We start from the raw sequence: 13,161 nt of genomic DNA, 5'->3' as shown, positions 1-13,161 counted from the left end.
GAACTCAGAAATCCGCCTGCCTCTGCCTCCCAAGTGCTGGGATTAAAGGCGTGCACTACCACGCCTGGCTCAAATTTGATATATTTTAAGGACCCTTGATAGAAGCTAAAGCTTTAGATTTCTAAGGAGGGTATTAATAGTAGCAGTAGCAAACTTAAGGAGGCTTAGATGAGCCATTGGCCAGCAAACAACAGTGTTTTCTCTATGGGACAGTGGAGCAGGGAGGTAATTCTTTGTCTTTGTCACCACCACATACTGTCTACTCATTGGGTGCTCAAAGTCCTCACCTCCTGCTCTGTACAGGTTCTTTGACTTACTTTGTGATGCAGAGAAGAGTCCATGCAGGTTCCAGAAGATCTGAAGAATCCTTGGTTTCCTGTCCACTGAGGAAGTCTCAGTACTAAGAGTTTCCAGACCACCTTTAGAAAACTGATACTGAGCGAGGGTTGAGGGCCCTCCTCTTTGTTCTCTTTGCTGGACAAATTTGCAGGCACCCCTGTAAACTGTGCCTTACTCAAGTTACAAGGAGTCTTAGCATTGTGACTTTCCTGTTTTTTTGTAAAATGATGTTATATACATGTTTCTCAAACCCGTACCCTTTTCTTATATATACTTTTAGAACATAATGAGCAGGTTTCTGTTTTAGAACAATTTGGCTAATTATTTTTTCTTCCTGATTTCCTTAGAAATCCTAAGTAATGCACTGAAGAGAGGAGAGATCATTGCAAAACAGGGAGGAGGTAGGAATCACTTAGCTTGATGCTCTTGTGTGTTGTTGTTGTTGTTGTTGTTGTTGTTGTTGTTGTTGTTAGAATGAGCACTTAATGGGAAGTCATCAATAATGTGACAAAGATGGGCTGTGACACAGGTGACCCAGGGTGGTATCAATTGTTGCCTTTTCCTGTGTGGCTTATGATAAGTGACAAAACTTACCTATAAAATGGGGGGAGGAGACTAATAGGTACAACCTCTGAAGGTTATAAAAGTAAAAAGTCTTAAAACTGAAAAGTGCACCTGAAAAGTGCACCACCTAATGCAAGACAAATGTTTGTTGGAACCTGCGTGCAGGCCCAGTGTGCATTGAGTGTTGCAAACATTTTGGTATATGATCTTCCATGGTAGTTTTATGAGCACTTAGAATTAAATGTACTATGAAGATTTAAGAGAGTGAGTGGTGTGTGTGTGTGCGCGCGCGCGTGTGTGTGTTTGTGTGTGTGTGTGTGTATGTATGTATGTATGTATGCAAGTGGAAACCAGAGGCAGCAGATCTCTTGAGAGTTGAAACTACGTGAATTCTGGTACTTTGCAAGAATACTAAGTGCTCTTAACCACAGAGCCAGCTCTCCAGCCCTAACCTTACCTTTTAAAGCTTACCCACTCCACCTTCCCTTTTTCCCTAATCTTTGAGTTTGGCTTTCCCCATGGCGGCCCACTTGCCAGGCATTTCTGTAGGATCCTTGCTAAATTCTTTCCTGGGTCTGCTGCTGTGGGCATATATTACTCTATTGCTAGAAACATTACTATATTCTGTGTTGAGCCCGCAACTCTTTTCCCCTTGCAAATGTGAAGAACTTACTTTGTGAGCTACTTCTGTTCTAAAATGCTACTCTTGAAGTTGTGCTTGGATTTTGCCAACCAGTGTGCTACATTTCAGCCACAGAAGTGGGCACAGAGAGATGAGTTGATTTGTGCCAGGTCACACAGCTTTGGCCAGTTATATACTGTTAGAAAAATTGCTGAGTGATCTCTTGTAAATTTGCACCTTGTGTCAGTAGTGGGCCAGCTGTGGGCTAGACTGCTATGCTGTGAAATGGGCACTATGAAACTTCAGTTTTGAACTAGCTCTGCTTGGTTAAGTGGTGGGTGGGGTCATGGCCTTGGTGATAGTCAGACCTTCCCTGTCTAGATTTGCAAGCTTTACCGTAAGAGTCATTGTGCACTGGTCTCTGACCCTTAGCCTCTTCCAGAATTGAACTTGCCATGCTGTTAGCATCTTTCTTCCAAAGCCAATGAAGTAGCTATCAATTTCCCTTCTAGAGGGAAAGGTTCCAGAAAAAGATCAGTTTGTATGCTTGTGTATATTTTTGTTTTATCTTCTGCTTACATGGCTGTGTGATTATTTTGTGCCCTGGAAGTGCTAAGGAATTGCAGTCATAGTGGCTGTCAGCAGGGCATTTTAAGAGGGACAGGGGTTCTTTCAACTTGAAGGTTGTAAGTGACTTTGAATTGTCTCCTGTCAGTTACCCTGAGTATGACGTTTTCTGCGCTTTTTTTAAAAGAGCATTCTAATGTCTGCTGATGGGGAAACTACAAAGGTTTTTAGAAATTGAAGTATAACTACTCATAGCCAGTATGGAGGTGAAGTTTTTATTCCTTCTAAATTTTATTGTGAAATTTTTACCTGTGCTGTGAGGTGGAAAGGATGATTGTGTGGATTTCAATGCTAACATTTTTTTTTTTTTTTTTTTTAATTAGTAAATTACTTTGAGCATGACTTCCTGATTTGTGTTTGAGCTTAGGATCTGAAGTGCCCAGCCAGGGATACATTGGTATATAAACATCTACATAAGTCTCTGACTTCCACTTGTGCTTTTTACTCCTGTTTCAGGTGGAGCTGGAGGCAGTGTCCCTGGGATCGAGAGGATGGGCCCTGGCATTGACCGCATTAGCGGTGCTGGCATGGAGCGCATGGGCGCAGGCTTAGGCCATGGCATGGATCGAGTGGGCTCTGAGATTGAGCGTATGGGCCTGGTCATGGACCGCATGGGCTCAGTTGAGCGCATGGGCTCTAGCATCGAGCGCATGGGCCCACTAGGCCTTGACCACATGGCCTCCAGTATTGAGCGCATGGGCCAGACCATGGAGCGCATTGGTTCTGGTGTGGAGCGCATGGGTGCCGGCATGGGCTTCGGCCTGGAGCGCATGGCCGCACCCATTGACCGTGTGGGCCAAACCATTGAGCGCATGGGCTCTGGTGTAGAGCGCATGGGTCCTGCCATTGAACGCATGGGCCTAAGCATGGATCGGATGGTGCCCACAGGCATGGGGGCTAGCCTGGAGCGCATGGGTCCTGTGATGGATCGTATGGCCACCGGCCTGGAGCGCATGGGCGCCAACAACCTGGAGCGCATGGGCCTGGAGCGTATGGGAGCCAACAGTCTTGAGCGCATGGGCCTGGAGCGAATGGGCGCCAACAGCCTGGAACGTATGGGCCCTGCCATGGGCCCAGCATTGGGCGCTGGTATTGAGCGAATGGGCCTGGCCATGGGTGGAGCCGGCGGTGCTAGCTTTGACCGAGCCATTGAGATGGAGCGGGGCAACTTTGGAGGAAGCTTCGCAGGTTCCTTTGGCGGAGCTGGAGGCCATGCACCTGGAGTAGCCAGGAAGGCCTGCCAGATATTTGTGAGAAATGTAAGTGGTTCTTTAGTGGAATTTCTTCTGGTTGTTGTGAAGTGGGGAGGCCAGTGAACTGAGTGATGTAGACTGGAGCGGGAAGTTTGATGAAGGGAGAATTGGACAGTATGGGTGGTACAGCTTGCCTAGCTCCAGAGTTGAGCTGGAAGTTGAGGGGTTACTGGAAGAGCAGTAGTCTTAGTGCCACATGATGGTCCGTTCCTTTAATTCCAGCACTCTAGAGGCAAAGGTGAGGTGGCACTCTGAAATCCAGTCTAACAAGAGCTACCATGTGAGACACTGTCTCCAAAATACAAAGAAACAAAAATACAATAGCCTGGCCTTTGCCTGTGATATGCCAGGTGAGGAGTAGACTGAGCTCTAAAGGTCTGCAGTTTCTGATCCCTTGGCTTGAGGAGCACTTCAGTCTTGGCACAGTGATTCTGAGAAAGGTAGCTGTGCTTGAGTTATGTTTTGTCACCAAATTGTGCCACTTAATAGCCTAATTCTACATGGACTTGTTCCCTGCTGATTGTCTTAAAGAGGTCAGGAAGTGAGGATTTTTTGGTAGTTTGGGGGATTACTGGGGATTAAATCTAGGGCTGTACACATACATACTAGGCAAATCACTGTATATACCCCATAAGCTGCACACCCAGCCCAAGTGCCTGCATGTCCTAATTCTCGCATCTATTATAATGTTTGTACATTAAGACTTTGTTGTATCACAGATTAGTCTGCCTCTTTTTTCCTCAGCTCCCATTTGATTTTACATGGAAGATGCTAAAGGACAAATTCAATGAATGTGGTAAGTGTTTAAAATAGGCTCTCTGTGCTTTCCTGTGTTGTGGCTTGATGATGCGGTTGAGTTGGAGCAGTGAAGCTTCTTTCCTAGTCTTAACAACCACTGTCCATGAGCTCTAGAGCAACCATGGGCCTTGCCATTGTTCTACCTCTGCAGGTATACAGGCAGGTGTTGGGTGTCCTGGTATGTGTCATGCTGTGTGCTCATTTCATCCTTGCAGTTCTTTTCTAGTTAGTTTTTGGAAGCAGACCTAAGCAAAACTCTGCCTTGCACTTGCTGGAACTATAGGTGAATGCTACCACTCCTGCTTTTTCAGAGTTTCTGAGACGAGGCAGTATTTTCATCTTTTTACATAAGAGTCAGCAAAGCAGTATTCCTACGGTCACAGACTTGTAAAACGCAAAAAGTAAATTTAAGAAAAATTGATTTCCTCCATTAAACTCATAGCTGGTTTGGTTCCTCATGCTCAGCAGTTGTAGATCTGAGCACACAGTATGGGGTGAAAGTTTCTGGTTGTGGATTCTTAACACGAGGCAACCTTTCTGGAAAGCTTCTTTGATGACCAGGATGCAGTCTTCCCCTGCTTGCATTTTACCTTCTGAGCTAAACCAAGATGTGGGTAGCTGCCGGGTCCAGACACCTGTTTCTTGTTTCCTCATCTGGAAATGGCTCACATTCCAATGTTCTTGGTGCTTTCCTTGATTCTTTGGGATAAGCTGTAGAGTCAAAGCCAACCTTCTTTCCTAGTCCCGTGATTCTCTTAATTTAATTTTCACAACAGTCACTATTGTAACTAGATATTCCAAAAACTGGGAATGGAATGTGTCACTCTCCCCACTTCTGTGAAAATGCAAATTCAAAAGATTCTGGAAACGTTGTTCCATTTCTCTCCTGCCCTTGAACATGAGTTATATGTTCAGATATATTCTCTGCTTTCCTGCCAGATAAGTCTCTGCCACTTTACTTTTTTCCTCTTCCTTTTCTCTTTTTGAAATAGGCTCCAAAGTACTTATGTAGTCAAGAATGTCCTTAAACTCTTTGTTGTATTTTTTGGAGGGGGGAGAGGGGAGAGTGTAGATTGGGCCTCTTAAAACTCTGACGGGCCCTCACTATAGCTGGAAATAACCTTGAACTTGTAGTCTTCTTCTACCTCATGAATGCTCGGATTACAGAGGTAGCCACCCTGCCTGGTTTGTACAAATGCTGGGACTCAGCCCAGGGGTTTTATGCATGCTAGGCAAAGCACTGTGCCCACTGAGCTGCATCCTTAGTGACCTTGAGTTCTTGATTCTTCTACCTCCAACTTCCAAGGGCTGGGATTACAGGTGAGACACTTTTCCCTCTTTTTTTTCTTCTGTCTTGTCATTCCCTTTTGAGCCTGGGCCTTGCCAGGTGGCTCCAGACTGGCCTAGAACGCAAAATCTTGCTTTAGCTTCCCAATTACTGGAATTGCAGGTGTGTACCATTGTGTCCTATTCTAGCAGGAATGTTTATTCTGATGAATTTATACTTATTATCTTTCAGAACTTTATCATGAGGAGCCACTGGAATGTCATCTCTCCCCAAGCCATTAGTAGTACTAGAATTATGGGCCTTTGTACTAATCTGTCTTTGACTCTTACTTTATTATAGACCCATTTCTTTTGTGCTTGACACATACCTGGGTACATAATCATCATATAGGTCCATAAGCTACTCACTAAGTATACCTGTCTTACAGAACCATCATATAGATAATGGTCTTGTGACAAGATGATTGTATTCAATAGTCAACCCTCTAGAATTCTAATCTAAAGTTGGCTCCACAGTTCCCTCTCTCTGTAACTTTCTGGAGCATAAGGACAAACATTTGAAGCCAGTTGGCAGGTTCTTCACAGCGGGTTAGGCTGCTGTCGTGCTTGGAGAACAATGGCAATGTAGTGGAAGGGGCTGTAGTTGCTGGCGCTACCATACTTGGTGTTCTGAGCATTCACTTCATACACAAGGGTCTCTCCTTTTTGACTATGTCACCGAAATCCAACAGGTGATCTGGACTGAGTGGAGCCCAGACTGATGCTGAGCTCTGGGTTTGCCTGATGCGTGTGGTCTCTTCTTCCCTCCCTGTGCCAGGCCACGTGCTGTACGCCGACATCAAGATGGAGAACGGAAAGTCCAAGGGGTGCGGTGTGGTTAAGTTTGAGTCTCCAGAGGTGGCTGAGAGAGCCTGCCGGATGATGAATGGCATGAAGCTGAGTGGCCGAGAGATTGATGTTCGAATTGATAGAAATGCTTAAGCAGTTGCCTTTTTTAAACATCAATACCAGACCTCTGAATTTGTATTTTTTCTTGTTAACCATTTTAATTTGTTGGCTGGATGTATAAAGATGTTTAAAAAATTCAGTTGCTTTTTGGGGTAATTTGAATTAATTTTTTAATGATTGGGGTTCCATTTGACTGTTTGCATTGAGATTGCAATGTGCACAATTTTTTTTGTAGTTGTGGCATCTTGTTGACATCAAATATGACTTTGATAATAAATACCAGTTCCTGAAAGTGGCTTGCCTTTTTTGTTTTTGTGTATTTTGTAGAGGTGGCCATTTGAGATCTGCAGAGCTGTCAACACCAGGGATCTCACCCTCAATGTTGCTTGTGTGTGGGCCCCAAAGATTCTAGAAGGTTGTCATTTTCCTGGGTATCTTGTCATTTTCCTGAAGTATCTTACAGCATTTCTAAGAGTCCCAGCTCACTTCACTTTGGCTTTTCTTTGTTCAAGCCCACTGAAAATGTCAGTGTTTGGGGTGTACTTCATAATGATGTCTTGTTAGGCAGGAGCCCCACCAGTGATGGGTCATCATAGACTCACTCTCTTGGCAACACAAATGTTTGCAGCCTACAAGGGCTTTTCTGGTGCAGCTACTAGTCATCCAAGTTGTGCGTGGATGTATCCTCTCATCAGCTCCTTTCAATTGGGAGGGTAACTGATTCTCCCCCCCCCCCCCCACCTTTGGTGCCAGGCATATGCCTGTGTTCTACTGTGTGTGCCTGTTAGGAAGGAGAGAAAAGACAAGAAACAAGGATATTTTAAAGAGAAGTTTTATATAAGTGCATGCCTTTGGGTGTCTGTTTGCCAGGCTGGGCTCCTGGGCTCCTGAGTGAATAGTGGCTGGACTGTTGGTCCTGGAACCCGCTTATCTGCTGTCCCATATTGTCACCGAGGAAATGGTTGCATGTCCAGAGGGTCTACAGAGAAGGATGAATTTCAAGTGACCCTGTGCCACAGAGGCATGATACAAAGCATCCCTATGGGGAATCACTGTACATACCCCCAAAGCTGACGTCATCATATACCTCTGTTTCCCTGGCAGAGAGAGCATGATATAGTCAGCAGAGGCCAACCCTGCTGTAACCCATTCCACCCAGGCAGGACCAACACTTACAAGGGCAACAATGCAGTTCTGGGCACATAGCCATCTGCAGGAGAGAATGAATAGAGTGGATTCTCAGCCTTTGCACCCCTCCTTTATCTGGATGTAGGCCAAGCACACTTACACTTGCCCTTGGGGTCCCGGCAGAGCATCTCATCCTTGCTAGTGAACTCAATCACTTCTAGGATCTCTCCACGCCGGATGCCCAGGTGCTTGCCACCCCCACGCCGGGTCTTGGCATTGGGGTCAATCATCATCTTTGTGTGAATCACAATCTCACCTTCAAACTTGGAGAACATCATGTTAAGACTTAACTTCTGCTGTTAGATTGGTTTCTTCCTCAGGATGGAAGTCCTGGGTCCTAGATACCAATCCTCCCAGAACTCTTTACTCCATGTTCTCACCTTAAACTTCTTTCTAAACTCTCTCTCAGCCTTTTCTGCCTTCCTGATCTGTTTCAGCAGCTTGGGGTCTGTAGCTGGCAGCTGCTGTGGCTGAGTGGCCTTCTTCCTGAAAGACCCGGGTATTGGAGTATTTATGAGTAAGAAGTAGCCCCATCAGAGTACCAGAGCTCAGCCCAACACACCTTAATACCCCATTTGCCTTGTGTACCTGAGCTCTGGCTCCTGTTGAGGCCATCTGGTGGCTTCCTGGGTAGACTGCATTTCATCTGAGAACATTGGACAGAGTCAGGACAAAGGCCCCCTGCTGTAGACCTCTACCCTAATGACTTGTGAGATGATCTTACCCACTCTGGGTTCTCAGTGATCCCTGAATCTCAACCACTTTTCTCTACCTTTCTCAGATTTTGTGGGTAAGGTTCACTTTGGTGAGGAAAATAAAGGCTGAGAAGTCGGTCGGCTGTCTAAGGCTACCCAGCTAGTAAAATTGTAAAGGTGGGATGGATTTGTGGGGTGGGCTTTTTGTTATGTAGACCAAGCTACCCTGGAATTCAGACCTATCTCCCTCTTCCTCCTTGAGTACTGGGATTAAAGGTGTAGCCACCATGACCAGCCTAGAAGTTGTTAGGCTTTGGGAGCCATTTTGCTTCTGCCTTCCAGAATATGGTGGAAGTTATAAGATTTGGATTCAGACCTAAAAACAGGCATTCTCTTATGGCATCCACTGCTTGCCTCTGAGTAGTAGCCAGGGTGGGGTTCTTAGCCTGAACCTTCTGCTGCTGATGCTGAATGGCCATTTTCCCAGGGGAGCTAACTTGTAATAAGCCAGGCTTCCAGAGTGAGTCCAACGATTAGCAGAGAGTTTGCATGCCAACCTCTTGAAGCCTGAGTGATCGAGGGCCTGAATCAAAAGCCTCATTTTGTTAATGACCCAAATGTCACTGTGGACATTTCAGACTAATAGTCTTTTCTGATGAGCATCCCACAGAGGGGGTATCTATGTACCACTTGATCTCCATTCCAGCAGATAGCTGGTTCCTACCTAGAACCTGTACTGCACCTGCTTCTCTCATCTGCCTCAGCCTTGTGTGGTCTCACAGAAGCAAACTTGACTGTGATGTTACTGGATCCTGTGATCCTGGGTTATCCTACAGCTTGTTCTGAGCAGGACACTGAAAGACTGCCCTTTTTTTGGTCTGCACATATCCTGGAAAGGCTGAACCCTGACTATCTCCCAGATGAGTCCCCAGCTGAACAAAGAGGTGGGCTGTCATACTTCAAAGGAACCCAAGTGCAGGAGGGAGAAGCTAATGGTTTTGGGCAACTCTGGTACTAGAAAGATCATCGAAATGCTCAAAGCAGCCTTTAAGAGTCTCTGTGCCCAGAGGAAGGCTCACACCATGTTCCTCTGAAAGAAACTCATAGAAGTCTAGTATATTTTATCATGACCTTGAAGAAAGGTGGATAAAGACTGGGAGGATATTACTAAAGTCATTGGGGGCCAGGGGTGTGGTCTATTTAGGAAAAGCAGACCCTTGGAAACAGTTGTCAAGGCTCTCACCAGCCTCTCATGGAAGCATGAGGGGGCGAGGTAAGAAACTACCACCAGCTCTTAAGAGGCAGAGGTAGTCAGATCTTTAAAGTTCAAGGAGAGCCTGGTCTTCAGAGTGAGCTCCAGGATGGCCAGGACTGTTACACAGAAACAATAAAGAAGAACTAAAGGAAGTATTGCAAATATTGTCATGGTTATACCACAATAAGCAAACAAAAGGGGCCCAGGAAGGAGCAAGGGCAGGAGAATTTGAAGGCACTTGGCTTTGTATGAGGACCTCCAGCTGGGACCAGGGGAGCGAGTGGATCTCAAAGTCTAGAGTCCCCTCCTAGGAGGCCCAGTAAGACAGTCAGGGGAAGAGAAGCTCAGCTGGAATCCCAACAGATGGAATCAACTGGTTGATCTAGTCTTAGATATTTGAACTTGGTAATGGGGTACCTTCCTTGGCTGTAGCTTCAGAATCAGCAGTTTTCTCATAGAAACTCATGTTGCATCAGTCCTGGAGCCCCTTGAGTTGACTTAAAAGAACCTTCTGCCACACTGCCTCCAGCCTAAACTGATTTCACGTACATCTTGCTGGGGCATCCTCCTAGAATGGGCTGCAAGGAATCCGATGGGTAGGATTTGCTTTGGTTTTGTTGCAAGGTTTCATCTAATCCAGGTTGGTCTTGATTACTAAGTAGCCAAGGTTGATCATCTTGCCCCCTTCTAAATGCTGAAGTTACAGGTGTGCATTATAACATTGTACCCAGCTTTGCAACCTAATGCTTTACCATGTCTCTTGTGCACATGAGTACTAGGCTTTATAAAGGGAACATGCCATGCCATGATCTCACTCATTCCCTGCCTAAGACACTGTCTAGTCTTGTTTGCCAACTCTGATTTCTTCAATTCTTTATTGCTGTTCGTTCTCTTGTCACCTCACTGGACCATGCCTCTACCTACAGCAAACCTGGCTGCTTGGGTACCTCTGGGTTTTCCCTGCCTCACCATCTGGCCTGTCTGGATCACTTTGTGGTGTTGAACCTAGGGCATGAGAGAATGCCTTTGCAATTAATGTTTCATGGGTGCCCAGACCAACCACCAAGACCACCTACAAACCTCTGCCTCTGGGGCTGATACTAGAGTCATCTGTGGCCTCCACAGCATCATACAGTTCATAGACTTCATCTGGGTTCCTGAAAGGATACTTAGAATGAGGACTTTCTTTTAGCCTCACACCCATGTCTGGCCCCACTCTCCATACACTCACTGTGCAATATGTTGAGGTTGTTGGGCTTGGAAGTGGGTCCCAGTAGAAGAGCCCGTCTTCAGTACAGCTGTGGAGGAAAGGGCAAGGAAGGGAAATGGCTCTGCACAGATATTTAGCACCCTCCTCTGCCTGAGCCTTACCTGTGGCTGTTGCTGGGGCTCTCCTGAAGCTTTGGATATTGATGGGGACAGGTGGTAGTGCGGGCTTGGCTGGGGGGTGTCCCAGGCTGCTGGCTGAGGGCAGGGGCCGCCGTCGGGGTGGGCGCTGGACTTGGAAGTCTTCTGATCTCCAGCGGGGTATCCCAGGGACTTTAAGCCCAGGACTGAGAGGGCACTGGGAGCAGGAGCCCGCACTAGCAGAGGGCAGGGAGCATTCAGACACTGAACCAGGAAGCTTGGGCTTTCTAGGCAGACCCTTGGGGAACTCAGGCTGGAAGAACTTGCCGTGTTGAGGCTGCAGAAACTTCCTCGGGAGCGAGCTGAACTCGGGGTCCGAGGATGTTCTAGGGAGGTGACCCAATTCTGGCTGTGAGGGCTTCTTAGAAAGCACATTGGGGTCTGACTGCTGAGTCTTTTTGGGAACCTTGCAGACTTCAGGTTCCGAGGATGCCCTGGTAAGGTCACTTGGCTGGAGCTGTGGATGCTTCTTAGGGAATGCATTGAAGTCTGGCAGCGGGGAGTGAGACTGGGGGTTACATGACTCAGGCTTCCAGGGGGGTGTCTGGGGAATCTCATAGAACATGGGCTGCTTTGGGGATTTGGGGCAACCAGTGGCTTGAGGATATGAAGGTTTCCTAAAGTTCTCATTGAACTCAGACTGCACGGTGTTCTTAGGAAAGGTACTGATGTCAGGCTGTGGGGAGTGAGAGTAAAACTCACTGGACCCACACTTAGAGGGGGATATCTGAGAAACTTCGATGGACTCTGACTGTGTCAGGGACTTCCTAGAGAAACCAACAGCCTCAGGCTGCAGTGGCTTCTTGGGAAAGGTACTGGGTTCAGATGACAAGGGCCTCAGAGAGGCCTCATTGGACTCAAGGTACCAAAACTTCTTGGGTTTGAGCTCTACTAGAGGCCTGGCAGGATTGTTGAGCTCGGGCTTCAGGAGCTTCTGGGCAGGCCCACTAGGCTCCTGGATTGCCTCAAGCTGTGGAGATCTCTTGGAGAGCTCTCCAAACTCAGGTTTGGGGGGCTTCTTGGGGATATTAGGGAATTCAGGATGTGGGGGCTTGGGGAGGCTGGCAAACTGGGGCAGTGGGGGCTTCTTGAGATCTGTGAACTCAGCCTGGGAAGGCTTTTTGAGACCAGTGAACTCTGGATGTAGAGGCTTCCTTGGGAGTTCAGCCTGTACAGGCTTGTTGGCTAGATGAGTGAACTCAGACTGTGGTGACTTTTTAAGAACTCCAGGCTGTGGGGGCTTCCTGGGGAGGTCTGCAAACTTCAGCTGCAGTGGTTTCAGAGACACTGCACTGAGCTCAGACTGTGAGGACTTCTTGGGCTGCTCACTTAACTCAGTCTGTGGAAATTTCTTCAGGACTTTGTTTAACTCAGGCTTTGGGTTTTTTCTGACCGGTTCTCCACGTTCTGGCTGAGAGGTTTGGAACTTAGCTTGGAGGTTCCGGAAGTCTTGATTGCTCCCCTAAAAGGACATGGGTCATTCAGGAAGGCTCTCATAACAAGGCGGCAGATGGAGAACTGGTTACAGTTGGTCACAGGCACACAAGCCCATCAGCCTCCTCTTCCCTTAGGTTCCCAGTCTAACATTGGTTCCTCCCCAGACTCAGCTAGCTTCTCTTTTTGGGTAAGAACTACTCCTGTCCCCAGGTTCCTGGAACCCACACCCTCCACACCTAAGCTGTGTCTAACCTCTAACCGGATCTAACGACTTATGCCTCTCCACTAGCCAATGGCCCTGGCTTCTGATCAACAATACCTTCCCAGCATCTTCAACCTTTGTGCCACTGCTCCCCCTTGATCCTCTCTTTGCCCTCTGCCTGATCACCAGGTTCTCCCCAGTCTTTTTTTTTTTTTTTTTTTTCTGATATCAAAATACATCTGGACTTCAACTACTTGTCACTGTCACCCCCAGCTAGAGGAACTGTCCTCCACAGTCCAGATCACTGTAATGGGCTCCTCCGTGGTCTGCTGCCCTAAAGGAGGCCTATAAAGTGTCTGCTCCATATCTCTGAGTTCATCTCTGAGGAAAGCGAACAGTCCCTGAATGACTCAGCAGCATCCCTCCCCCTCTCATAGTCTCTGCCCTGTCTGTAATGCATACCACTCAATGCATGGGTCTCTCCTCTTCCTCTGTTTTGGTTTTTTTTTTTTTTTTTTTTTTTTTTTTTTTTTTTTTTT

General features: G+C 46.9%; 2 protein-coding genes across 3 annotated transcripts in view; one reads left to right on the top strand and one right to left on the bottom strand.

Moving 5' to 3' along the window:
- The window catches only part of Hnrnpm (heterogeneous nuclear ribonucleoprotein M), a 40,448-nt gene extending 33,715 nt beyond the window's left edge, over window positions 1-6,733 (top strand). The window contains exons 13-16 of one of the 2 annotated variants that reach the window (XM_021218133.2): window positions 687-740; window positions 2,609-3,411; window positions 4,150-4,201; window positions 6,308-6,733. In XM_021218133.2, coding sequence (XP_021073792.1) covers window positions 687-740; window positions 2,609-3,411; window positions 4,150-4,201; window positions 6,308-6,471 — 1,073 coding nt within the window. In that variant the 3' untranslated portion in view covers window positions 6,472-6,733. The remainder of the gene's footprint in view (window positions 1-686; window positions 741-2,608; window positions 3,412-4,149; window positions 4,202-6,307) is intronic. The other variant, XM_021218135.2, reaches the window with a different exon arrangement.
- A 652-nt stretch (window positions 6,734-7,385) lies between these two features.
- Window positions 7,386-13,161, bottom strand: part of Pram1 (PML-RARA regulated adaptor molecule 1) — a 7,755-nt gene continuing 1,979 nt past the window's right edge. The window contains exons 2-10 of the mRNA XM_021218424.1: window positions 10,948-12,445; window positions 10,808-10,874; window positions 10,657-10,733; window positions 8,215-8,272; window positions 8,007-8,112; window positions 7,727-7,889; window positions 7,615-7,648; window positions 7,501-7,535; window positions 7,386-7,417 (exon numbers count right to left, since the gene is read on the bottom strand). Coding sequence (XP_021074083.1) covers window positions 7,386-7,417; window positions 7,501-7,535; window positions 7,615-7,648; window positions 7,727-7,889; window positions 8,007-8,112; window positions 8,215-8,272; window positions 10,657-10,733; window positions 10,808-10,874; window positions 10,948-12,445 — 2,070 coding nt within the window. The remainder of the gene's footprint in view (window positions 7,418-7,500; window positions 7,536-7,614; window positions 7,649-7,726; window positions 7,890-8,006; window positions 8,113-8,214; window positions 8,273-10,656; window positions 10,734-10,807; window positions 10,875-10,947; window positions 12,446-13,161) is intronic.

The sequence above is a fragment of the Mus pahari genome, chromosome 18 (assembly GCF_900095145.1).
Source record: "Mus pahari chromosome 18, PAHARI_EIJ_v1.1, whole genome shotgun sequence".
In the NCBI taxonomy this organism is placed as follows: Eukaryota; Metazoa; Chordata; class Mammalia; order Rodentia; family Muridae; genus Mus; species Mus pahari.
This window is presented reverse-complemented; position numbering and strand designations above follow the sequence as displayed.